This window comes from Sarcophilus harrisii, chromosome 6, assembly GCF_902635505.1.
Source record: "Sarcophilus harrisii chromosome 6, mSarHar1.11, whole genome shotgun sequence".
Classification (NCBI taxonomy): Eukaryota; Metazoa; Chordata; class Mammalia; order Dasyuromorphia; family Dasyuridae; genus Sarcophilus; species Sarcophilus harrisii.
This window is the reverse complement of record NC_045431.1, coordinates 212857226-212885182: the sequence shown is the minus strand read 5'-3', so window position 1 is coordinate 212885182 and position 27957 is coordinate 212857226. Positions and strand designations below refer to the sequence as shown.

Genomic DNA, 27957 nt, shown 5'->3' with positions numbered 1-27957 from the left:
AGGAAATCAGTGATTACATTTCTTTTTGGATCATACCAACTTAAAAGCTCTGAAAAACTTGTAAATATCCAGAACTAGGTCTGAAAACAGCAGTATGAAAAAGCCTGAAGTTTGGGAAAGTAACTTTCCACTCTGAGATGAGCAGAGTATCATTTTAAAACAAAGTTCAAAGTCAAGAAAAATACTGAAAAAATGAGCAATGATAAAAAAAAGAACTTGACCCTAAAAAAGCTATTATGGTGTCAGGGAAAACAGATCCAAACTTGAGATGACAACATGAAGCCAGTTATATGTAAATCCTAAAGAAAAAAATGTTAATTGGACCAAAGCCCACTAAAAATTCCTAGAAGATAAACTCAGAGATAAGTAGAGGAAAATTGGGGAAAAAATGAGAAAGATACAAGCAAATTATGAAGAGAGAATTAATGGATGGGTAAAAAAGACACAAAATTACTGAAGAAAATATCTTAAAAAGTTGAATTGGTTATATAGAAAAAGTTCACTGAAGGAAACAATTCCTTAAAAACTAGAATTGGTCATTGGAGGCTAATGGCTATGATATATCAAAAAAAAAAAAAAAAAAAAAAAAAAAAAAAAAAAACAGAAGTCAAAAACATGAAAAAAGAGAAAAAAATGTGAATAATCTCATCAAAAAAACAACTCACCTGGAAAATAGATCAAGGAAAGAAAAATAATTAATTAATTTTCCTCTTTTAAGATTTTTTCAATAGTATTTTATTTTTTCAAATACACGCAAAGATATCTTTCAACATTGATCTTTGAAAAATCTTGCATTCCAAATTTTTCTCCTTCCCTCTTCCCCCCTTCCCAAGAGAGCAAGCAATCTGCTACAGATTGAACATGTGCAATTCTTCTAAACATATTTCCATATTCATCATGTTGTGCAATAAAAAATAAGGTCAAAAGGGAAAATATGAAAAAAATTAAAAAATAAACAAGTAAGCAACAACAATAAAAAGTGAATTGTTTCTAGTAGTTTTTTTAGTTGATTTTCTACGATTCTCTAAATACATTATCTAGAAAGAATGATAATTTGATTTCTTTATTACCCAGTCTAATTCCTTTAATTTTTTTCTCTTGTTGCTAAAGCTAATATTTCTAATACAATATTGAATAGTAACAGTGATAGTGATTGTTTTACCCCTGATCTTATTGGAAATGGTTCTAATTTATCCCCATTACATCTGATGCTTGCTGATGGTTTTAGATAGATGCTACTGATCATTTTAAGTAATTCTACTTCATGGTGATAACTTCTAATCTCTTTGCTAATATTTAAGATTTTTGCATCAATATTCATTAGGGAAATTGGCTTATGATTAATTTTTTTCTGTTTTTGACTCTACCTGGGTTGGGTATCAGCACCATATCTGTCATTACAGGAATTTGGTAGGACTGTTCCTTTCCCTATTTTTCCAAATAGTTTGCATAACATTGGAATTAACTGTTCTTTAAATATTTGGTAGAATTCATATGTAAATCTATCTATCACAAGTCTATTGGGATTCCTTGAATCACTTTATTATGAAAAGAACCAGGTCCATCAAAGTTGATCATCACATGCAATACTATCTTAACTCTGCTTACTTTATTCATCATCAGTTCATGTAAATCTTCCCAAGCTTTTCTGAGTTCAGCCTGTTCATCATTTCTTATAGGACAATAATATTCCATTATACTCATACACTATAAGGTACTCAGCCATTCACCAACTGATGGACATCTACTCAATTTGCAGTAAACTTGATAAATAAAAAATTTATTGGACTACCTGAAAACCATGATAAGCAGAATCTAGATATCATATTTCATGAAAGTATTAAGGAAAACTGCCCCTGTATCTTACATCCAGGAGTTCAAATAGAAATTGAAATAATCAACTAATCCCTTTCTGAAAAAATATCGATGTGAAAACTCCCTGGAATATTGTAGTCAAACCCCAGAGTTTCCAGGTCAAGGAGAAAATATTGCAAGCAGCAAAAAGAAACAATTCAAATATTGTGGGACTACAGTCAGTATCACATGAATTTAATAGCTTTTCAAATTGAAGGATTAGAGCTTGGAATAAGATATTCTTGAAGGCAAAAAAAAAAACACAACTAAACTTTAACTAAGAATAAAAGCAAAGTTGAGTTTAATCTTTCAGGGTGAAAAGTAAATATTTAATGAAATAGAGGATTTTAAAGCATTTCTGATGAAAATTCCAGAGGTGAATAGAAAATATCACATTCAAACACAGACCTAAAAAGTGTTAAAGGTTAAGCCTAAAATCTTGAATTTGCCAATAAGTGACTCAATAAAGTTAAGCTATTTGCATTACTATATGGGAAGATGATACACATAACACCTAAAATCTTTATCATTATAAGGCAGTTACAAGGAATTTCTATAGAAAGAAAGTTGAATCTATTTTGTTGGGATAATGTCCCTCCAAAAAAAATGAAGGGTTGAAAAATAGGAATGCACTGGGAAAAGGAGGAAAAAGAAAAGTAGGCAAAATTATCTAATAAAAAAAGTAATACAAAGAAAAGTTTTTATAGTAGAGGGAAATTTCTGAGGTTGTGGTGCTGATAGGCAATTCTTGAATCTCATTCTCATCTAAATTGGTTCAAAGATAGATTGTGTATTTATATACACAATTCAGTTGGGTATAGAAATCTCTCACCTAATAAGATAGTAAGGGAATAAGAAATGTGGGAGAGTGTAATAAAAGGAAGGGCTTATTACAGGAGGTATCAGTCAGAAACAAAACAGACTTCTGAGAAGTGACAGGAAAAAAAGAAAGAAAAAAAAGTAAATAGAAGAAAATAGGATGGAAGTAAATATAGTTAACAATCATAACTGTGAATGTGAATGAGATGAGCTTACCCATAAAATGGAAGTGGATAGCAAAATGGATCAAAAATCAAGATTTATTTTTTAAGGCAGGTAGAAGTCATGATCTCAGACAAAGCAAAAGCATACATAAGATAATTAGAGAAACTATATTTTGCTAAAAAGTACAATAGACAATGGACTGACAAAAATATCTTAAATTCTCTAATAAACGCCCCATTTTTCAAATATATACTGTGTGTGGAACTGTATCAAATTTATTTTTTAAAGCCATTTACCAATTTACTGATGGTCAAATATATGAACAGGCAGTTTTCAAAAGAAGCAATTAAAGTGACGTGAAAAATACTCTAAATAATTATTGATTGTAGAAATGCAATTAACACAACTCTGATGTATCATCTCAAATCTATCAGAAATGACAAATGCTGGACAGGATGAGGGTCAGTAGGTACATTAATAAACTGTGGTGATATTGTGAACTTATCCAACCATTCTGGAAAATAATTTGGAACTATGCTAAAAGGGCTATTAAACTGTGCATAGCCCTTGAGGCCCAAACACCACTACTGGATCTGCACCTCAACAAGATTTTTTAAAAGGAAAAGAAGCTCTATATATAAAAAAATCATAGCTACTTCTTTTGTTAGTGGTAAAGAATGGGAAGTTAAAGAGATGTCCATCAATTTAAAAAAAAATGACTGAACACTATATATGGTAATTTTAATTATGAGAGAGTAGCACTGCCTTATAAGAAAAGATAAGGGTGATTTAAAAAACAAAACATCATCAAAAATTAAAAAAACAAACCAACACCGCAAGACTTATGTTATATATGCATATGTAACATATGTAAACAATAACTGATGCAGAGTGAAGTGGCAACTAGGAAATCATTGTGCCCGGGAACAGCAATATTGTAATGCTGAGCTGTGAAAAACTTGGTTACTTTAATCAATACAATGATACAAAACAATTCCAAAGAACTCATAATGAAAAACTGCTATCTACCTCCTGAGAGAAAACTAATGAATTCTGAGTACAAACTAGAAGTATACTTTTCTTAATTTTTTGGTTTTATTTTTACTTTTTTGTGATAAGGCCAATATGCAAGTATGTTTTGCATGATCCCACATGTATAATTGATATCATTTTGCTTTTCTTCTCAGTGAGCAGGGGAGTGGTGGGAGGGACTGAGAGGATTTGGAACTCAAAATTGAAAAAGGAAAATGTTAAAAATAATATTTAAAAAAGGAAAATAGTCATTCTCTTTTAAAACAGATTTAAATAGATTCAATTTAATAAGTTTAAATCTACAATGATTCATGTATATCTTTTAGGCAAATTGATTCTTTTTATAAATGAGAAAACATGGTCTCACTTATTTTCTTGGACTTGATGCTTATTGTGATTACATATGCCAAAGAGCTAAAAATGAATAAAACAAAATAATCACCAATATTTTTGACCAATAATCCTGCTAGAAGGAAAATACTTTTTAGTATTTACTACTGTCAGGCGTTTTCATGTTGGCTAAGAGGTTCTGAAGATTTCTGGCACCTGAAGATCTTCCCCTTAACTATAGATACCATGGAACAGCTGGTTCCATATATGAATTTGAGTTAGGAGACCTCAGCTTCTATGCTGATTGTGACACTTAGTAGTCATGTGACTTTGCATGAGTGACTTCATATTTCTCATCCTCAGTTTTCTTAACTGTGAAATGAGGAAATTGAACCAAATGACTTCCAAGGTCCTTTTTCTACATCTAAATTGCAATTCCCACACCCTTTACTAAATCTATTTTTGTCTCCCTTGAATTTCCCCCTATAGAGGAAAAGAATCAGTGAGCATATGTCTTAAAGTCAAAAAAGACAAAATGATTCCTATAAATCTCATAACCAAAATACAATGAAAAAAGCCCAACACTATTGGTCCTGTACTCCTCTAGTACTCTTGTCCAAAGCTCCTGAAACAGTAGGTTGCAACTCCACATGGGGTTGTCTAACTGAATGTGAGGGATCATGAAATTATAACATATCAGTAAATGATTGATTTGTACATCTATTTTATGTGTACATATACACATAAAATGTGTATATTTTATGAGTCCTGTAAAAATTTTTCATCAAAGAGTGGTGAACAAGTGCAAAAAGTTTAAGAAGCCCTCTTCTATCCCACCTCTCAACCCTCCCCTCATCCCTTACCAGGATAGACTACCTGATTGAAATTTGTCTTTGAGGACAGGGGTCATTTCATATTTGTCTTTGGAATACCAGTGCTTAGTAAAGTTCCTGGTACAAAATACTTGTCAGATATGAAGACTAAACATTTTTCTTTTTTCTTTCATTTTCAGTGCCTTTAAAATAGTAAAGCTTAAATAATAGCTAGCATTATGTAATACTTTATAGTTTGCAAAGCACATAACAAAATCATCTTATTTTATTTTTCTGAAGATCCTCAGAAATAGATGCTATTATTATTCCCACTTCACAGATTAGGAAACTGAGGCAGTCAGAATTTAGGTTTCCTGAGTCATATGGCTTTTAAGAATTTGGGACTAATTTCCAATGGAGCAGTAATGAACTGAACCAGCTACGCCCAGAGAAAGAACTCTGGGAGATGACTAAAAACCATTACATTGAATTCTGAATCCCTATATTTATGCCCACCTGCATTTTTGATTTCCTTCACAAGCTAATTGTACAATATTTCAGAGTCTGATTCTTTTTGTACAGCAAAATAACAGTTTGGTCATGTATACTTATTATGTATCTAATTTATATTTTAATATATTTTAAAATCTACTGGTCATCCTGCCATCTGGGGGAGGTGGTGGGGGGTAAGAGGTGAAAAATTGGAACAAGAGGTTTGGCAATTGTTAATGCTGTAAAGTTACCCACACATATAACCTGTAAATAAAAGGCTACTAAATAAAAAAAATTAAAAAAAAAGAATTTGGGACTAGATTTGAGCTCAGGACTTCTTGACTTTAGGTCCAGTGTTTTATCTACTTTGAAACCTATGTAAAATATAAGTAATTTAATAATATAAACTTTCATAAGAACCGAATAAGCATTTTTTATCAATACTCTTACATTGAAGTCATTTATTGCTATAGTTTCTTACATTACATTGCCCTGTAGCAAATAATAGCTATTAATATTTCAATTTTACCATGACATTAGTATAATCACTTTTAAAGAAAATCTGTTTCTACTTGCTGTCTTTAGGTTCATAAAATCTTCCGACATTTTTCTGTATTCTTCATATTCATTATTTCTCATAGCATAGTAGCATTCTATTACATTCATGTACAATATTTTAAAAAAATCAATTCCCCAACCAATGGAAAGCTGTTTTATTTCTAGGTATTTTCTATTAAGAAAAATACTGCTATAGATATGTTGATGTACCTAGGGTCATTTTTTTTCACTGACCTTCTTGGGACAGATTCTCAGCAGTGAGATCAAAGGATCTGATTATTATCTCTTTCTTGTACTTCTAAAATGCTTTCCAGAATAGTAGGACCAATTTACTTCTTGAGATAAAATTTATTAGTGTGTCATTCTTTCATTAGCCTTTCAGACATCTAATATCCTCATCTTTGGTTATCTGTGCTTTGTTGTAAGGTTTAGTGGTAAAATCTTATGGTTATTTTGATTTGGATGTCTATTATTGATAATTTGGTGATTATTTTATGTGGATAACACTAATTTACATATCTTTTCTGTTTATATACCTGGATGAGTTATCTATTGGAAATACTTTAATTAGTATCACCAAGACCATTTATTTATCAATTAGAAATGGCTTCTGAATTTAATATTTCTGTAAGCTATTTTTATGTCTTGGAAATCAGACAATTATAAGAAAAAATAAATTCAGATATTTTCACAATCAACTACGTTTCCATTTTATGTAACTTTCTGAGAAATATAAAGAACTTAAAAAGTGAATAAGGAAATAAAAAAGAATAAATAAGTAAACCTAAAGTGATAAAAATAACATCTCAAAATAGACAGAAAGAAAAATAATGAAGAAAAAAAAACTTCTTTCTTTGAAGCAGGAGGAAAAAAAAGAATCCAAAAATGTTGTAACAGAAAAAAAAGGACTGAAAATTTTAAGTTAATACTTAAATGAAAGATGGAAAAAGGGAATAGAGAAGAGAAATGAGTAAATAAATAGGGAAAATAATGATTTGAATATAACTCCCAAACAAGGAAAAGGGCTAATAAATATAGTAGAAAATTTGTGCAAACAAGGTTATCCTAAACACTTTCAGGAAGCTGATTATAAGTTCTAAATATTGATTTTAATAGAGAAAAAGGACACAATAATCTTAAACCTTATCAATAATTTAAAATGTGAATTACTTGAACAAATTAATTAAATGAAGAAAATAGGGAAAAAAATACCCTGTCTTAAAAAAATCTAAAAAGGAAAGTGATATATAGATAAACATATCTATAGCTATCTATAGAAAGAGATATAGATAAAAAGAATTAAAACTTATTCTACATCAAGTGAATTAAAAAGAAAACAGAAGCAAAATCATGTTATCAGCAAAGCAAAGCAAAACCACAACATCAATATGGATAAGCAAGTCGATTTCATCATGCTTAAAGGAGACATGGACAACAAAACTATATCAATTTTAAGGATGAATGCACCAAATGACATAGCATCTAAATTAATTAAAGAAAAAAGTCCTGATTTGGAAAAAATATATACACAATAATTCAAGGCATTAAATGCTTCTTTTTCATAGCCAGGCAAATCTGATACATAAAAGAAAAAAATATGGAATGGAAGAAACTATTGGAGCTCTTAGAATCAAACTATTTTTTATACCTTCTGAATGGGGCCACTAAAAATATAATATATATCCTCCAAAACATATATTAGCTAAATAAAAAATGCAGGATTAATGAAGTGAATATGCAGCTAAAACTTAAAAACCTAAGAGATCAATAAATATAAATTTAATGAGGAAATCTTCAAAATTTGATGGGAAATAGATCACCTGAAAATAAGTAAAGTGCTATAAAACTGATTTTTAAAAACTGGTATAAAATCATTCGAAACCTAGTTATTTGAAAAAAATCTAATAAATCGATCAACTTTTAGCTTAATGAAAAAAAAATTGAAGGAAACTAATCAAATTAAAAATAAATGAAGGGAAAAATCAAAATTGAAAGTAATTACTATAATCTATTGTTTTTATATGTCAGCAAAACCAGAAATTTAAGAAATATATGATTTTGTGAAAACATGTAAAATACCCCAATTAACAGAGTACCAAACAGAAATTTTAAATAATTGAATATCAAAAAAGGAAATTAAAGTGGTAGAAAATGAACAACCAAAATTGGTGAGGAACTTGGGGGAGGACAATGATCAAATATCCTGGTCTATTTATATGGAATTACTGGAGAATTCTACAAAACTTTTTTTGAACATCTTATTTTTTCTTCAATTACATGTAAAAGCAATTTTTAATATTCATTTAAAAATTGTGTTTTAAACACTCTTTCTCTTCCTCTCTTCCCTTCCCCCTCTCTGAGATGGGTAAGCAATTTGACTATCATATTTTTAAAGAAACTTTTAAAGTTGCATTGTTGTATTTCTAATTCTAAACATATTATTCTTTTTTTAAATAGGCAAAGATAAAAATAATACACTCTACTAAACACTTTGTTTTTGAGAAAAATACATTCATAATGCCTAGTTAAGAATTTGTGATTTATATCTCTTTTCTTGTTTCCAAAAAGGATTTCAGTAACTAAGCCATTGTGGATTCAAATAAATCCTTTTATGTAATTTTCCCAGAGAGAAGAGTAAAATGCAAAAAAAAGTTCTTTGTTAAAACTAATTTATTCATATTAATCTAGGAATTTAGAACTTTATTTTTGCTTTTCTCTCAAAGTTTGAAATTGCTAGAGAACTGCATCTGCTACATTAAAAAAAACAACTTCAAACCATTCCATTCTAATCCAATCTGACAAACATATATAAGCACTTATTGCTTGCAGAGTACTACATTATGAGGGCAGCTAGGTGGTACAGTGGAAAGAGCACTGGACTCAAAATCAGGAAGATTCATCTTCATGAATTCAAATCTGGCCTTAGACACTAGTTATGTGAACCAGTTTCTCATCAGTAAAATGAACTGGAGATTCACACATATGTGCCAAGAAAACCTCAAATGGAGTTACAAAGCCACTGACTACTGAGTTGAATGTTTTACACATATCATCTAATGTCAAATGTATTCCCAGTTCAAACATTTTTCTACTTAGTAAACTAAAAATGTGACTGAAAAACAAATTAACAATATCCCAGGAACTGGCCAGACAAAGACAAAAGGAAAATCAACTACTGTTCTCCTGAAGCTTGCATCCTTCTGAATGACATAAAAAGGCTTTTTATCTGAGACATGAATGATGAATAATCTTGCATCAGACATCCAAGGTCTCTAATTCAGCATAGTGTTTATAACATAGTCAATAGTGTTTAAGTGAAAAGCATCAGATGAAGAAAGCCATTGTACTCAATGATGGATTTCTTACTCCTAGAGCATTTAAAAATAATCCTTTATCTTTATCCTTAGTAATGGTTTGTCAGTGTTTGGGAGAATGATGAGGCTAGAGATTATTAGCTTTTGACGATTATTCTAATCCTCTAACCTTACTTGCTGAATGCTCCCCTTCCTCGAAAAAAATTAAAAGAAATCCCAACTCTAGACTTGAAAGAGATCTCAGAAAACAGTTCTTCCAATCTCTATTGTACAGCTGTAGAAACTGTGAGGTAATGGTTATTATTCTTCCTATTTTATGTTTGAGGAAAATAATTGTGAAGGAATATGTGTGAGGAAAATAATTGCCCAGATATTAACTCTTTGAAGAAGAATTCAAACTTAATCTTCCAAAGACCTGGGACATTAAGCCTCAACTTTACTAACTTTATTAAACTGAAAGTTTTACTTAATAATAGCAAATCTCACTGTCATATCAGGCATTAATGGAACCAGGTTTTCAGTGTTGTAAGATGTGTATGATTAGGAGGAATCAAGCCACTGACTACTGAGTTGAATGTTTTACACATAGCATCTAATATCAAATGTATTCCCAGTTCAAACATTTTTCTACTTAGTAAACTAAAAGTGACACACAAATTTGAGTTAGAAGATTTAGGTCATAGCCAAGCTTTGTCACTTGAAACCAGTGATTTGTGATGAGTCACGTGACTACTCTGAGATATACTTTCTTATACGTTCAATTGTCTTACTGTTATGGCAGAATGTCTCACAGGGTTACTTAGTCTTATGAGATAATGCAGTGAAAATGCTTTGCAAGCCTAAAACACTTTGTAAGTAGTCACTATTATTCTGCTAATAATAACTATGTTTCCTATTTATCTTTGCATTTCCCATAGTGCTTAGCATAGAGCTCAGCACCTAATTGGTTCTAAATAATTTCTTGATAAATGGATGGATGGATAAAAGGTTTTCCTTTGTGGCCTGAACAACATAACAAAGTAAACAAATCAAAAAACTTCCAGGACTATGGGTGAACCTCTGTAAAAAACTATCTTGAATTTTAAATACTAAATCCACCAAGAAGCTATGACAAAATGTGGGTGTATGCTAAATAGAACTTTTCATATTCAACTTAACAAGTTCTTCACACTCATCATAATATAATTTTCGACAAAATATTTTTGTTGCTGTTGCTGTTCAGCCATTTCAGTTGGGACTTATTCTTTGTGACCCTTTTTGGGGTTTTCTTGGCAGATATTGGAAAGATCTGTTATTTTTCTTCTCTAGCTCATTTTATAGACTGGGAAACCAAGGTAAACAAAGTTAAGTTACTTGCCCAGTCATATAGCTAGTAAGTGTCTGAAAACAAATTTGAACTCAGAGGAGTCTTCCTTATTCCAGGCAATCACTCAAAACCTTAGCATCACATGCACAAAGCTTAAAGGGATATTTGAGACTATTAAGTGCTCCTCTCTCATTTTTATAAAGGAGAAAATTAAGGTAGAAAGAAATTAAGTGAAATTAATTCCAATTGCCCAGGATAATGCAGCTAGTAAGCAACTGAGGGTCAAGTTTGAATCCTGACCTTCCAGACTACAAGGCCCAGTGCTTTATTCATCCTTAAGGCTAGTCACTTATGGGAAATGTAAAAGAAGTGGGAAACAGTGAGAAGTCATCTTCGACTTGAATTTAGTCATCAAATTAAGTTCCCTGAGCTGTATTCTTTTCAATTTAGTTGAAACAACAATGGTGATGGCTTAAAAAATCAGATATTGCTAGTGAAGTGATTTTTTACATCTGTAGTTGCTTTCCTTAGCTAATGACTCTTGAGAAGTAGCTATGAGAATTGCCATTTACATGAATCTAAATTGTTTAAGACAATGATTTCTCTTTGGATTCTCAATTCTAGAATATGTCTAGCAGTACTGCTCCAATAGTTTTGTAAATGTTGGTCATTGGTCATAGAGGAAGTTAGAAGAGCACAAATTCCAACTAACTACCAAAAGAATTAATCATGGAATAAGCTATTTCATTTAGTAAGATAGAAGCTTCTTGAGTATGAATAGTTTTTTTCCATTGTTCTTATTGTGTCATGAATGAATCCTTCTTAAAAACCTCTCTTCAGTCCACTCAAAGCAAGAATTCTTGCATTACTCTCTATTTTTACATTACCAAATGACCAATCTGTATCCTTGTTACTCAGCTGATGAAACAGATGGTTGTTGTTATTAGTTAGATGATAAGATTTTGCATCAAGGCCAAAGCACAGATAAACCCAACTATATGGCTAATAAAAATAGAATTTAGTTACATATCCTGTGGTTTAAAAGTTCCCTTGAAACTTGCTAAGGGGAGGGAGTTACTGATTTCTAGTCTCCCCATCGTTACATATGTTTGGTGTGTCTGTTTTACTAAATGAAACCTTCTGAGGATTAAAAATGACAGATAAGTCCATTTTTACCACAGCAATTCCAAATCTACAAATGCTTACCAAATCAAATGCAACTGAAGTGATCCAAGGATATCACCTTAATGCTCAGAAACCCATCAAAAATGCTCTTGTGAACACTAATATTCTGTAGATGAAATGTCAGACTACTTATTAAGTTCTCTGCAACAGACTAATGATCTTTCTTTCTACTTCTATTTATTTGTCTTCATACCTCACACTTTTATGATTTATGAGGGATAGTGTGACATAGTTACAAGATATTGGTTTGCGCCTTATATTCACGAGTGCTGGATGTGTAATTTGGAAGATGTGAGTTGAAATCTTCACCATGCCACTTTTTACCTGGGATTCCATTCTCATAAAATGAAGTTTGAAATAGACTGGTTGACTATCATTAAGGTCCCTTTCACCTGCAAATCTATGATATAGTCCTTAGAGATATATGACCTTAGGCCAAATAACCAAACCTCCCGGAAAGTTAGTTTTCCCCTTAATTAAACAAAGGAGTTGGACTATATGATTTCTAAGGTTCCTTTCAAAGAAAAAATGATTGTGAGTGGGGAGGATTAAGAAAACTGTATTTGGGGGAAATACTGTATGAAAGGTTATGGTTTAAAGTAAATTACTATTTCTACTTTTAATTTAGATTTAATTTAGATTCCAATATACTTTATCTGTATAATTTCTTGATTTCTTTGTAATCTTTTTGGATAATTGAGAAACTATAGTGTTTATCTAGAAGGGATATGTCCTTGGGTATTTGGAGGAGGATCGTGCAAGTTAAGATGGGATAGAATTGGAGAGCATCTTTTCCTCAGCTTTAACAATAAATGTGTTATCCCTTGCAATAATAAATGAGGTTACCATTATTAATAGCAGATAAAAGCAAAGGCCTGGTCATAGACTTGGAGTATCAGTAGCCTAGTGGGAAAAGAGGAAAAGAAGCCTGGGGTTCACAAACTTTTTTTCCTCCATCCTACTACCAAAGTCAGGTGGATTATCAGAGTGGTTTAATTTAAAGTGGATCCTAGCTCCTTTCCTTTCTGCAAGCAGGTCTTTAACACCTCCTGAAATCCCACCATTTAATGGGAGCAGCTAGGTAGTGCAGTTGAAAAGCACCAGACCTGGAATAAGGAAGTCCAGATTTGAACTCAATTTCTTTAATTATAAAATGAGTTGTAGAAGGAAATGGCATACTATGCCAGTATCTTTGCCAAGAACATCCCAAATGAGGTCACCAGAACCAAATGAAGAACAATGAAACAGTTTTTTAAAAAGAAAATATATGGGGAAAAAACATTCACATTTTGGTATAAATTTGCTCCATCAACTTATTATCCTATAACCTAAGGCAATGAGAACTAGAAAAATATTGGGAGAAGTTGGGTAGAGAAGGGAAAGGAGTCAAAGGAAGTTAGTGGAATTTATCATGGGAAGGCCCAATATTGGTAAGCTATAGAATGTTATTAGAGTCTTCAGGATGAGAGGATTGGGTTGCTATCGAGTGACTCAAGATAGAAAAATGGCATAGGAATATAATTAGAAGGGATCAAAAGAAATATTGAATTTGATAACAAATTTTCCTGAAGTCAATCTTCCCCAAAGGAGCATCCCTCTATTCTGTTACAATCACCATCCTTGGTTCTTGTTTAACTTTTAAGTTGTTTTCTACTTCTTTGACTCTCCTATACTCTTCCAGCCCCAGAAAACTGATGTTTTCAGGAAATATCTTATCTAAAAAGAAGCTAAATAAGAGGAAAACAAAGAAACCAAATTCTTTAGTTGTAGCATTTCAATCCAGTCCCTGTCCCTCAATTGTCTGAATCCTCTTCTCACTTGAGAAACAGCATCTCAAAACTAAGAAATCTACAAACTCATGAGGAGAAAAGTGAAAAGATCTAGAAGAACTCATACCAAGATAACATTATGGAGAAAAACAACTGAAAAACATTATTAGCACACTAATCAACAAAAAATAAGTACAGGTTATGGACATCATTACATTAATATAGGATTCAAGTTTTTTTTTTTTCTCCCAGTCTTTAAAATGAATAGAAAATGTTTTTTGGGAAGTGGAGCAATATTTCTCAGAGCCAAGAATTAAAGCTTCCCAGCCACTACTGTGAAGTTAATGAAGACAGCAGGAAGGGAATTTTGCAAACATAACCTACAATAATTTACTTTGTTTTGCATCACCAGTAAATAAGGAAGGAATCTGTTCTCAGACATATCTATGATTTTATCACATCAGATGTTCTTTCCAAAGTTGCCAATGTCAGCCTAGACCTGACTGGACATCCTTTGCAATATCAATGAATTTCTGTCATTCAGACTATGGAGGTACAAACCAAAACTTAAGTTCTTTAATTCCTCCAGACATTCCAAAAATGTCAGTGGAGTAAAGTAATTTGCTTTAAATTTAAAAAGCCGTATTTTAAGATGCAATTTGATGTGCCAAATCAAAATCTAGATTAAGAGTCAGGAAAATCTGGGTTTAAAGATAATCACTGATGCTTAAAAAACTTATCTGTGACTATCAGTAAATAAAATAATAATAATTATATAATAATAATAAAACCTCTTTAACCTTCTAGCAATTCTCTAAATACAGAGAATTAAAATTTACTTGAGGTAGGATTTGTCTTTTTTTTAATCTTTGTATTCCCAGTATCTAGCAGGGTACTAAGCATACAGAAGGTACTTAACTTATGCTTGATGATGACTTAAAATACGATTTATTATTCCAGTTACTGCCATTCTACTGGAGTATTAGTGATATTATTTAATTGCTGTTGATGAGTTTGCTTTTCTTAAACACTTTGCTCATTGCTCTCAGGACCATTTTTTGATTTTTTTCAGTCACAATTGGGGAGCACATAAGACATGAGATTGATGTGAGTCACAGACTATGGCTCTAATTCTGACCCAAGTGTCCCTGTAAATATCATTGGTGACAAAAAGTGAGGGGAAAAAGTATGCACATATAGATGAAAAGTGCTGAAAAATCTCTTTGAGGTACATGAGTTGACATGTGCCTTCATTTTGTGTCTCTACCAAGAGTGTTTCTATAGCTGGTATTGCTAAGTAGACAAAATAAATTATCATATGCTAAAAAGAGCTGTAGTCTGTGAAGAAACTTGGTTTTAGGTTCCAATCTTATCACTAGTTGGTGACAATAGTTTTTTTTTTTTCATCTTTAAAATGGGAGTTTAAATCTTGTACAATATCTATCTCAATGGATTGCCATGATAACTGATATAAGATAATCAATGAAAATGAGCAGACTGTATAAAATATTGTAATGACGGAAAAACTGAGGCAAGCTAGAGATTAGAGAGTTTTTAATATTTTATTTGAATTCCTGAAAGAGAGAGATTTTCTGGGGAGCAGATCAGAATCCATTTCTCCCCCCAGGGCTAAATTGGACTTTCACCTCAAAGAATTCATTATCGAATGTGAAATTCTAAGGATTTTTATAGGGCACAAAGGCAGAAGCAGGGGTAGAGTGAGCACTGGCAAGTGGGGATTTACAGGAATGGACCATCAATCTGGTTCTGACAGGGTGGGGGGTGAGGACCATAAATTTTTGATAACTTAAGAGGTCTTAGGAGCCAGGATGTTTGAAACAGAAGATCTACTCCTTATCTGAGACTAAACATTTACAGTTTATGACCCTAAAATAGCCAGCCCTAAGTTATATCAGTCCTAATAATCAGGAAGGGGAAGGTTGCAACCAGGGGGATTGAGTCAGAACAATCAGGTAAACTGAGGCAGAACAATTTAGGGAAACTGAAGCAGAACAGTAAAAAGAAACTGGTACAACAACATAAGCATACTTTTCTCAGTTCCTAGGGGATTATCTGGATCTAACTCTCATTCTGTGAATAACTTAAGCACATCTAAAGCTTTAATCACATCTGGACTACTTGATCTTATCACTAGCTGCCTTGTTCTAGTGGGGATATCCATCTTCTTTCCAGCTCCCTGCCCCTGATTTTTTATTATTTCCCATTAGAATGAAAGTACCTTGAGAACAAGGGTAGGTTTGTATTATTTTATCTGTATCTCTTGTCCTTAGTACAATATAGAATATACAGCAAGCATTAATGAATGTTGTATCTATCTATTGGATCCAAATCTAACCTGATTTGCCTAAGCATATAGAATACTATCTGAGCCTAATGCAGCTTAGTTGCTTTACTGGCTGGCCTGCTTTCTATAGCCATGGACCTAACAAGTTCCATGATAAATCGATTTGCTTGTAATCAAAGAAGAAAGCCAATGCAGAGCTATAATTAGTAATTTTGAGCCTGGGGCAAAGTTCATTAAGGTGTCCTTAAATCAATTTCCAATTCTGAGACATTGAATTCAGTGGGCTATGAATGTCTAGGCCCATACAAAACTATTGATGATTATGTCAGAGAGGATTGGGACCATGTGAGTCTAGAAAGGGAGAAGGCATCTGGTAACTCCCTCCTTTCAAGATAAGTACTTAAGGTCTAATATCTCTGTATGGTTGAAGGTCCACATATATTTTCAGACCTTTCTCAGTTCAGCACCTGGCGCCAAATTCCTGGTCATTATATGGTAATTATGGCTCTGAGCAAATGGTCAATCAAATTTTCTTTCCACTGTAACTTATTCTCCTTTATGAGCCATTATCTTCTACTTTTCTTAATATTTTATAACTTCCCTACTCAACTGTACCTCTTTTTTCAAAGTGAAAGAATAAAAACTTTCCATATGAATGATAAGTGAAGCAATACAATTCAGTCATTTCAAGGATTCTTTACTCTCCTTTCGCCATTTCAAAAAGCTTTAAATAAACTTGTCATAGTAATCCAATATGGTTTTCCCTACTATTAGAATATGCAATGATGTTGGAAAAACAATTTCAATGGAAATAAAGATTAGTTTGTATTTTTGCAAAGCAGGGATCAGAGAAATATTTTTGTAACTTGGGGATCTATCAGGTCCCTGTGTATCATCCCAATTAACAAAGAAAAATTAAGCATTCCTATCTTCCCATTTTATGTTGGTGGTAAAGGGTTAACTTTTAATAAGCATGGTTTTGGAGAAAGAACATTAGCTTTGAAATAAGAGGACCTGGGCTAAAAATCCCCACACTGCAATATATCATCCTTGTGACCTTGGTCAAGACCTTAACCTTGATGAATCTCCATTTATTCATCTGTTAAATCTTCTGACTGTAGTACATAGCTTCTGGGGTTCCTTTAGCACATGGGCCATGATCCTAAAATTTTTGCCAATCTAAATTCTTTACCTAGATTAAATCTATGATTCCATATTTCTGTGACATTTTCATGACCATTTGGGCAACTTGCAGAAGGTTGATGGAGAAAGCAAGCACTTTTGATACATCTCAAGCAACCTATATGTCAATATTATTTCCATTTTTTTATTGAATACAGACACTTGAGGGGAGGGGAACAATTCTTTTTTAAATTTCAGACCACATTTCATATCTTTTTTTTTCTTCCTTTCCAAACATCCCCTAATACTTCCTCCAGTTATGAATCAAATTAAATAATTATAATCACGTTTTGTGTTCTTATCTTTTAATGCCTAAAAATGTCTCCTGCTATATGTGAGGTCCAGTGCCAAACTGAGGCGGCTTGGTCTTGATTTGATATGCAATTGGCACCCATTGCTTGATAAATTTATATGCTTGGGAGCTCAAACTTTTGTTTCCTCAGTTATTTTATCCTTCACCCATCACATTTTTGGCAAGCCAGCTAGGAGAACTACTTCAAGTATTAAACTTCATTAATCATCCTCAACACATTAACCTCTTTGGTTGGAGTTTTTTTGCAGTCTTTCTGGGTGGCTGCATTTCCCCTTTAGAAATCTTTTAAGATCAGAACATACAAAAAAAAAAGCAACAAGAAAGAAGGAAAAAGAAGAAAAGAAAAGTAACCACTAAATATGACAGAAGACAGATTTTTTTTGAGTATTGTGTTGTTTAGTTGTTTTAGCCATGCCTAATTCTCCATGACCCCATTTGAAGTTTTCTTGGCAAGATATCAGAGTGGTTTATCCCCTCCTTCTCCAGGTGATTTTTCAGATGAGGAACAGAAGCAAACAGGATTAGGTGATGACCAGGATTGCACAGTTAATAAATTACTAAGGCCATATTTGAACTCAAGAAAATGAGTTTTCCTGACTTCAGGCTCAGCACTCTATCCATTGTACCATCTAACTACCCTCTGAGCAATTTACAAAGACAATAAAAACACAGACAAAACAATAAGACAAACACAAACAAGTTAGCCTCCTTATTGCTTACTGAAAGTCTAACCTCAAAGTGCTTAATTTGTCACAACTCAAGTCCCTTCTTTAGGCCAATTTTGGTACCCATTTGGATTGTATTATTTTAACATAACCTGAAAGCTCTACCATTTAGTAAAGTTCCAGGTCAATAAAGTTTTTCCTGAGGGGGTACCACTTTAACAGTGTACTAATTTCCTTGGTCTCAAGCCATTTTTTTTCTTTTTTTTTTATTTAATAGCCTTTTATTTACAGGTTATATGTATGGGTAACTTTACAGCATTAACAATTGCCAAACCTCTTGTTCCAATTTTTCACCTCTTACCCCCCACCCCCTCCTCCAGATGGCAGGATGACCAGAAGATGTTAAATATATTAAAATATAAATTAGATACTCAATAAGTATACATGACCAAACTGTTATTTTGCTGTACAAAAAGAATCAGACTCTGAAATATTGTACAATTAGCTTGTGAAGGAAATAAAAAATGCAGGTGGGCATAAATATAGGGATTGGGAATTCAATGTAATGGTTTTTAGTCATCTCCCAGAGTTCTTTCTCTGGGCGTAGCTGGTTCAGTTCATTACTGCTCCATTGGAAATGATTTGGTTGATCTCATTGCTGAGGATGGCCAGGTCCATCAGAACTGGTCATCATATAGTATTGTTGTTGAAGTATATAATGATCTCCTGTGGTCCTGCTCATTTCACTCAGCATCAGTTCGTGTTAAGTCCCTCCAGGCCTTTCTGAAATCATCCTGTTGGTCATTTCTTACAGAACAATAATATTCCATAATATTCATATACCACAATTTATTCAGCCATTCTCCAACTGATGGGCATCCAAAGCCATTTTTTTCTTAAAGGAAAAACCATATTTTGGTTTTTGGTATTTTACCATTTTCAGAATCCATTATTTTAATAGAATTTCTCTTTTATATTTCACTATTACCAGAACTCATTATTATCTTCAAGAGAACATCTCTTAACTTGTCATTCCTTTAAAGGTACTATCTCCAGAAGGGTAGGGATAAACCAGCTCCAACAATATTGGGGCTTATCTTGCCTTACCTCAAAAGAATTTAAAATTGAAAGGGGGAGGCTGACATTTTCCAAGACTGTAGGAAGAATTCTCTTTGTGAAAGATGAACTGGATTGAAGTTTTCCGAAAGGCTGAGCCTATGATCAGACCTGGCTGGCTGGCTATGCTATGACACAACCTTTCATGATAATACAAGTGAAATTAAAAGACTATTCTGAAAACTTCTTGGAGAATACATGTTCAAAGCTTGACTGCAACAGAAAAAGACTCACATTTTTCATAATTGGAAATATGTACCACTTCTCTCCCAACACAACCGAGAGGAGAAGTGGGACAAGAGCAGCATCCAATGATCTGCATCTAGAGATGACTAAAGTATTAAAAGATTTACAACTGAGTTACACAGTAACAGCAGGGTGAATGAATTAGTTCAAAGACCTTTTGTCTGACAAAAATCACTCAACTCACCTAAAGACCTGCCCTGTATATATTAAAGCAGAGCACAAAATATAAATGATGAGGAATTGATATTCAATTGTTGGAATTTGACATTTCAATATCAAATGCCTGAAAGTCAATTGTGTATCATTGATAAAGAAAAAAATGAACAAGATTTTAAAAACACAGACAACATGGAAAAGAGACCAGGAGGCAGCATTTCACAAATGAACTTACCTAAGCATGAATCACTAAATGCTGAAGAGGACAGCTTGTACAAATTGCTTTCTACCTTGTTCATCTTCCTACCTGAAAAGGACAGATATACTCTTCTTTAGGTCTGGGGTAAATAAGGTCAGGAATCAATTAAAAAACAAAAATAGAAAAAATCCCTATTTTGTGCTAGTCATTGTGCTAGTTTCAGGGGGAATTAATATATAATCAGTCAACTAGCAATGATTAAGCTCCTACTGTTTGTCAGGCACAGTGCTAAGGAGAGAAACAATCAGATCATCTAACATATAACATAAAAATGAAACAATCACTGTAGCAAGAAGGTCATTACATTCCAATAAAGAAGACAAAACATATATAAAAACATATACACAGAATGAATATAAAGAGAATAAATACAAATATAATCATAGCAGTTTGGGATGGAGGGCACTAATTATTGGAAGGATCAGGAAACACAATCCACGTATAAAACAATGCTTAGTCACCATCTTGAAGGAAAAGAGGGGTTCTAACAAGGAGTGGTGAGGGGGAGACCCAGTTAGCCCTGGAGGATGGCCAATATCAATGTGCAGAATATGTATGAGGAACACAGAAAAAATTAGTTTGACTACATCAGAGTGCAAGAGAGAGAATAATACCCAAGTAAGGTTAGAAAGATAGGTCTGAGCCTTAACAGAGATATAAAAAGGAGTAAATTATTAATATACAGGCATTAGGGAGCTATGAGAGTTGATATAGCAGAGGCTTAAGTTTTATTAAGGAAAAAGCAACATGTACTCATACATGAAAATAAAGAAGGTTCGAGTCATTATAGCTACTACTCTAATAATGGAAATTATAGGAAAAAATTTTTGTAGACCTTCATGCAGAGGGCTGCATGATAGACTGAAATTGCTTTACCATAATCAACTATTGATGGCTTCACTTATGGATAGGAAAGTGTCCTAAATTAAACTGGAATGTAATGGTTCTCAGGTCTCCTGTTCACCAACTCATTATTGTCCTTAAAATCAACCCACTCAATTCTCCACTGGCTCATTTGCTAGACTAAACTCTCAATCTCTCAGTCTGACACAGCTGCCTACTCGTGACTCTGCAGTGGGGGCTGTCTCTAAGCACAGGCTGCTTACCAAGTAGAGGAAGAGATGAGTGTTGGAGCTATGAGGTGAGCTGGATGATTCTCACACAGTCAGGGAGGGTACACAGTGGAAAACCAACACTAGTGGTACCCAAAATCCACCTGCTGGCCAACATTTTGGTGCAGTACTCATTAGCTAAATGTGGTGTTCCAGGAGTGGCCAAAGCCTTCATGTCCTGTTAAAGACCCATATCTGCCAGGAAATTTGAATTTGCTTCCCCTATTATCTCCCTACCCACTCAACTCCCACTAATTACCCAAGCGCACAAGTTCAAAAGCCATTCTATCTTGGATTTGGTTCCTTTTGGGAGAGAGCCATGAGGCCAAGGTCAGAGAAACAGGTACTAACATGTAACTGATGGTACATCTGTGTTTTCAGTCTTAATCTTGCTGGCCTTTTACAGAATTCAAAAAAGAATTAAATGCATCATATTAAAAAAAATAGACCTGTGATTTCACCGGATAGAAAACCTTCAGGAAATAAATTCCTTCCAGGAATGCAGCTGTGCCTACTCTATAACTCAGAGTCTTGAAGGGCAGCCTGGTTACATTGAGGAGGTAAATGACTGATTTAGGATCACAAAATCAGCATTTAGGTGTAAGATGTGGGACTTGACCCCAGGCCTGCCCCCAAATTAACTCTCTCTATATTATAGCATGACAACTTTCACCTTCCTTCTAAAATTTTTGTTAATCAATTAACAATAGTGAGGACTTTCAGACAATGTGTTATGTGCTAGAGATACAAAGAGTAAACAAAAACAATCTCTGCCCTTAAAAATCCTATAGGATGAAATAGGAAAAGTGGAGGAGCAGATGGGATTCTACTACACTGAATGTATACATTCTTATAAGTGGTACATTATATATATTAAACATTACAAAGGAATCCTAAAAGAGAGCTGAGCAGAATCAAAGTGACAAAAGAGATAAAACAGATTATTCTTTCCTGTAGAACTAGTATTAAAGGATTGTAATTTAAACTCTATATCCTTCTAGTTAAAGGAATCATTACTTCCAAGACAAGGTGCCTTCCATTGTTCCAAGTCCCTAGTTGTAAGAAAGAACTTCCTTATGCTGTATTACAATGGAAAGAATGCCAAGTGGCCCAGTTCTGACACGTAATACCATAGGAATTATAAGACAATTAAGTGGGAATTATAAATCACTTAAAATTTCTAAAAGAGTTGTATTACATTGCTTATAGGGTCTTTTTCATCAGCCAGATCTCATAAAGCTATGTTGAGCCATATTCTGTCCATTTGTAACTTCCCTTTAAAAGGAAGCAAAACTTACCAGTTCTTTCACCTAAAACTTTTTTTGAAATATCAATCATAACTTTTAAAGCCTTTCACTGTTATGATCATCTTCCCCTGAACATCAGGGACTTTTGACTTAGACTCCAAATTTCCAAGAGGTCCATAAATAGAACAAAAATTAAAATTAGAAGGGGAAAATTATATCTTTATATCCACTAACCTCTGATTTAAATTTATTTCCATCACTTATGTACAGAGACAACCAATGTTATTCTGTGAAGGAATTCATAGACTTCATCATTCAAAGAGATCCATGATTTTTAAAAAAGCTAAGAATCCCCATTCTACACCAAGGTTCTATAATTTCACCAATGTGGGTATTCTATCCATTTATATAGGTAGCAATCCTTCCACACTTTAGTAGACAATTTTCATCAATTGTCACAGATGGAAAAAAAAATCACCAAATGGCCAGCCTTCTGAGAAGGCTCACATTTACAAGGTTAGACTGCTTCTCAGAGAATAAGCATAGAATTCATTTATGACCATATCTTTTGAGACTTTTTAGCTTTGTATAACCAAACAGAACTTTGGCTTTTAGGGTCCAAATTTCAAGAATGCAGGATCACTTATAAACTCTTCATTTATAAGATTCAATATTTTTCTGAACATATTGTACCTCTAATTGCATCTAAGAATCCTGTTGACATGAAATCTTTAGTCCATAGGGACCCAAAAATATCTTAACTAGAACTTTCTTTTCCAATCTTCCAAGCCAAGAATAAGTAACTTACCATGCTCTATTTTATGAGTGGCTGATGGTCCTGGACTTGAAGGAGTCTGAATTGAGCAATTAAGTGAAAAATGTTTACTCAGATTTTGAGGATGAGTTTGACTCCTAGAAGGCTTTAAAGGCTGTTCTTTTTCTATTTCATTCTTGTTCATGTTCATACCTGAAAAGTCCAAATGGAAAACATGAGGAGCAAGAAATATATGCAGTAGGCAAAGCAGTTGAGTTTTTAAAAACTGCTATAAGTATCCTTAGAAAAGTAACTATGATTTGTATAAACAGGAAGCAAGAGACAGGAGAGTGAAATGAATGTCATTGCTGTGAAAAATTCCTAGGTTCAGGTGCTGCATCTGACTGTGCAGTGTATATGAAGTCTGAACAAGTCACCTTCTTTTAGCCCCAAAAGCTCTCTAGAAGTACAGGTTGCAGAGGAGGAAATGATTTACACTAGTCAAGAGAATTTCTGTACAGAATTTTCCTATGTCATAAAATTACAGGAATGGATCAAACCACTCCCAGCAAATGAAGCAAAACTAATCTAAGGCTTGGACTAGATGAAATACTGATTTGTTTTGGACTTCATTTGGAGATTTCTTTCCCGTTCTAATAATGCCCTTATAATGGGAGATCACATTCACTCCATGCATTAGCACTCTGGCTTCATAAGTTTCTATGGCCAGAAATAGTGAAAATTTTATAGCTAGTATCTCTACCCTTAGGGTGGTCTTTTAATTTTTTAAATTTTATTTTCAGTTTCAAATTCTCTTTCTGCTTTCAGAACTCCTCCCTCAACCTTGGAAAAAGTAAAAATAAAGAGACCTTTATTACTCATTTGAAGTCATACAAAACCTCTCTCTTTCTAATTCCATCAGTCTCTTCTATCTAGAAATAGCATTTTACTTCATTGGTCTTTTGGAATTGTTATAAGTCACTGTATTTATGCTCAAGTCAGAGGGGGCATAGCCTAAAGATAAAAGATAAGAAATGGATCTTTGGGTGGGAATGGAGAATAGAAAGTAATTCAGTAATAGAGAACTCACAATATCAAAATTTGGGGATAGAGCTTTCCTTCTTTTCCCTTCCCCCCTATCTTAACAGTTCTAAGAGTTACTGAGTCTTTCACAATTAAGCATTTTTACATTACTATTATTGTTCAGAGATTGTTCTGTTTTTGCTCACTTCAGTTAGCATCAGCTCATGTAAATCTTTCCAGGTTTTTCTGAAACCACTGTCTTTATCATTTTTTATAGCAAAAAAAGCACCCTATAACATTCATATATCATGACATTTAGTCACAATAGGAATAAACATAGATCCAAATTAAATTTGAATGACTAGTTAATTTGGTTCTATTGAAATGAGCATTGGTGTTTTAAAAATTAGCAAATTAATAGCTAATTCCATTTTAGATAGATGTCATATTTGTCATGAGAATACATATATTCATGCTTTTATTAAATCAGTCCACTAGGATTTGCTAAATCTATGGTTTTGTTTGTCCTGTAATAAGGACTAGAGATGCTAACCATAAAATGAACCATTTTATGCCCTGAAGGAGCTTATAATCTATCAAAGTTTTCTTTGTATACATATAGGTAAATAGAAAATATGTTGTGTGTATGTGTATGTATGTGTGAGATGGGTGTATGTGTGTGTGTGTGTAGAGGCAAAGTGATAATGGATGTATGGACCTTTGGATGGGAGTGAAGGATAGGAAGTAACAGAGTACTATTATTAAACAGGGTACTATTATTAAAAACAGATTACTTTATTCTTGGTGATAGGGAACTATTACTAAAAACAGATTGCTTTATTCTTGGACAGTTTTCTTTGACTCCTGCCTTTCTTTTGCTTTCCTATCTGCCCCATTTTATTAGTTTCCAGTCTTGTTGATTGTACCTCACCAAATATCTCTCCTGTATATCCACTTTTCACCACTCACAAGGAAACCAATATAATCTGAATCCTCATCACTTCTCACTTGGACCTTTGTGAACAGCCTCCTACTTGCTCCTGCTGAAAGTATTCCCCTTCTATTTTATCATCCATGCACAGTCTAGGAAATGATCCTGAGACAAAAAAGTCTGACTATGTGACTCCCCTCCGCGAGAACTTTCTGAGGCTCCTTATTATCTCAAATAAAATATAGTCTAGTCTCAAATAAAATATAGACTTAATCTGGTACTTGATGGATTTTCATTATCTGCTTTTATGGACATTTTGGATTACTCCCCTTTACATATTCTATTTTCTAGCTGAAATAGAAGACTTAGACCTTTTTATCTCTGCATTGACTGTCCCCTACATCCATATCCATTTGTTACTCTTCAAAGCATCTATCAAAGTTCAGCTGAAATGTTGCCCCCTACTAGAAATATTGCATGGTCTAAATCATTAGTTCTCTTTCCATGTACAAAGATGTATTTCCTTCTGTTTGATACATCTCCAAAACAATGGAAAATTTAATGGCAGGGCATGTTATTGCATTTGCAAATAGTAGTATTTAATAATTTTAATTGTGGTATTAGATTTTCTTTAAATTAAAACAATATAAAAATATTCTACAGATTGATTTTAGTAATCCTCTTTGAGATCATAAGGAATTATATATTTTTTTCTCTATAACCCAGCTTAAACAATGTCCCATGGTGGGGAGGGTGCTGGAACCGGATTTTTGAAGGCCTGGATTTGAACCCTCCCTCAGATACTAGCTGTTGAACACTGAACATTCTTTCAACTCGCTGTACTAAATTTTCCTCACCAGAAAAATTACAAGAACTTGGATTTGATCATCTTCAAGGTATTTTTCAATTCTAAAATTATGATCCTAAAAAAAAGAAAAAAAATGTGCAAAATGGTAGTCATATCGACCTTGTATCTTCAGTTCCCAAGGCTCAATATTTCCAATTACTTTAAGAAATCTTTATTTCAGATAGCTTCAAGTCATCTCATCAAGCCACCATATCCCCATTCACTCACACCAAAGTCAATGTAACTTTGAGAGATTAACTGTGAACAAAGGTCATCTTTAAGAGGACGTGCATTTTATGGCATAATACCACCAGAATTGTATATGTGAACTTATCTTTAGAGATATGAGAGAATCTAAATACTAGACCCAGAAAATAGAATATAATATTTTGCTTTAGTAGCTTTGCTAATTTTTCCTCTTTCCCAAGAGTATGTATGTATTTGCAAATTTGTTTCTTCATTAGTGGGGGCATATGTCAAGATATTAGGAGACCCCCTCTTTTCCAGAACTGAGACCCAGCAAGCAAGTTGTGCCCTGAGCTTGGCATAATAACAATCCTTTGAGCTCACCCTTTGGATGTTCTTATCTTCTCACAAAAAATCCCTTAATTATTGTATTGCTTTGGCAAACACCAGGTGTTCTCAGAGATTAGACAAGCATTGGACAAGGATCCATGTTCTGGTCACAAAGTCCTGCTATGAATCAAGCTTTTCTCATTGTTGCTGTTACCTCTCATTGTCATGGCTACAACTCATTACATAACCAGTGGTGTAAGTATTGTGATCTCCCACACACTGTCTTGGGGTTCCCCCAATAGGAGTGTAACTCTACCACATAAGTCCCTGCTACCAAACCATTTTCCCCTCTCACTTTGAAGTTAAACTTTTGTTTCATTCCTGACTCTCCAGTCTCTAGGCTGTTCTGTTCAACTCTGGCTACTCACAGGTTAGAGACTAGTTTTGTCCACTTGACACTTAGTATATAAAAACCCCTTGATCAATCAAAGTTATTAAGATCTAAAATTGGAAGAAATTCTCTATCCAACCCCTACCTTTTACAGATGAGTTAACTGAGGCACAGAAAGCTTGAATGGGATCTGAAAGCAGGCTGTTTGATGTCAGACCCAGAATGAGAACTGTACTAACTGGGAATTTTTCTCCCAATTGTGGTTTTCAAGTTGCCTGCAGGTAATTAAGACTTAAATGATTTGTACATAGCCACATGAGCCCTGATCTTTTTGACTTCCATACTTCTACTGTCATTTCAAATTCTCTATATATAAGGTAAAATGTTTGGTGAGTCATACATAAGTCAGGTTCATCAGAGGGTCCCCAACTCTACAACCCCCTTATGAATATGTTAGCTGAAGTTATGAAGATTCTGGAAAAATATACACACACATACACATATACACACACACACACACACACACCACACATGAATAGAGAGGAAATATGAATAAAGGAAGAAGAAAAAAAACTTTCTGCTAAATAGAAATGTCCTTAGGAATAAAACAGTGAAATTCAAGAAAAAAAGATATAGAGAATTTTTTTTAAAAGTTAATAAAATTTAAATCTGTATATATTTAGAAATTTTGTGGTTTCCCTTTTTAAATCTCCTATGTATGTATACATCTAATTTCTAGAAGAAAGAGTCATGGTTGCTATCTGTAGGCTGAAACACATAACTAATGATAATTTATATGGAAGAAATAACCTAAAAGACATTATCAAGAATATACATGAGAGAAAAGAGGCAATGGATATGACAGTTAAAGGACTATTGAAATTATTTACAAGGGCCATTTAAAGTAACCAAAAGAAAGCCACCATTGCAATTGATTGCTGCGTTAGATTTTCTGTGAGGAGTTTATGGACGGAATAGAAAATTATACAACACAATATTGCAAGGAATGGCTGTGGTCTTCACTGGTATCCAGAGTACCTTGACCCAAGATTCTTTCACGTCTTTACCACATTAAAAACTCATCAAAGAAGGTTAAGGACACTTCCAGAAAGAACCTGATTTCATTTCCCTAAAATCAATAGAGGAGAATTCTTTCTCTCAAAAGAGTTATAACCACAGGGAATAAGGAGGCCAATTCTTAACTTGCCATAAATATTTCTCTCTTTTCTTTTCTCCCATTCCTCTGTGTTAAAACAAT

General features: G+C 33.4%; 1 protein-coding gene across 4 annotated transcripts in view; it reads right to left on the bottom strand.

Annotated features, from left to right (window-relative positions):
* The window catches only part of ANO3 (anoctamin 3), a 314333-nt gene that overhangs the window by 214142 nt on the left and 72234 nt on the right, over positions 1-27957 (bottom strand). For 2 of the 4 annotated variants that reach the window (XM_031942598.1, XM_031942597.1), the window contains exons 2-3: positions 23046-23204; positions 19855-19926 (exon numbers count right to left, since the gene is read on the bottom strand). In XM_031942598.1, the coding sequence (XP_031798458.1) occupies positions 19855-19926; positions 23046-23204 (231 nt within the window). Of the gene's footprint in view, positions 1-19854; positions 19927-23045; positions 23205-26362; positions 26519-27957 lie in introns of those variants that run through there. The other 2 variants (XM_031942599.1, XM_031942600.1) reach the window with 2 other exon arrangements.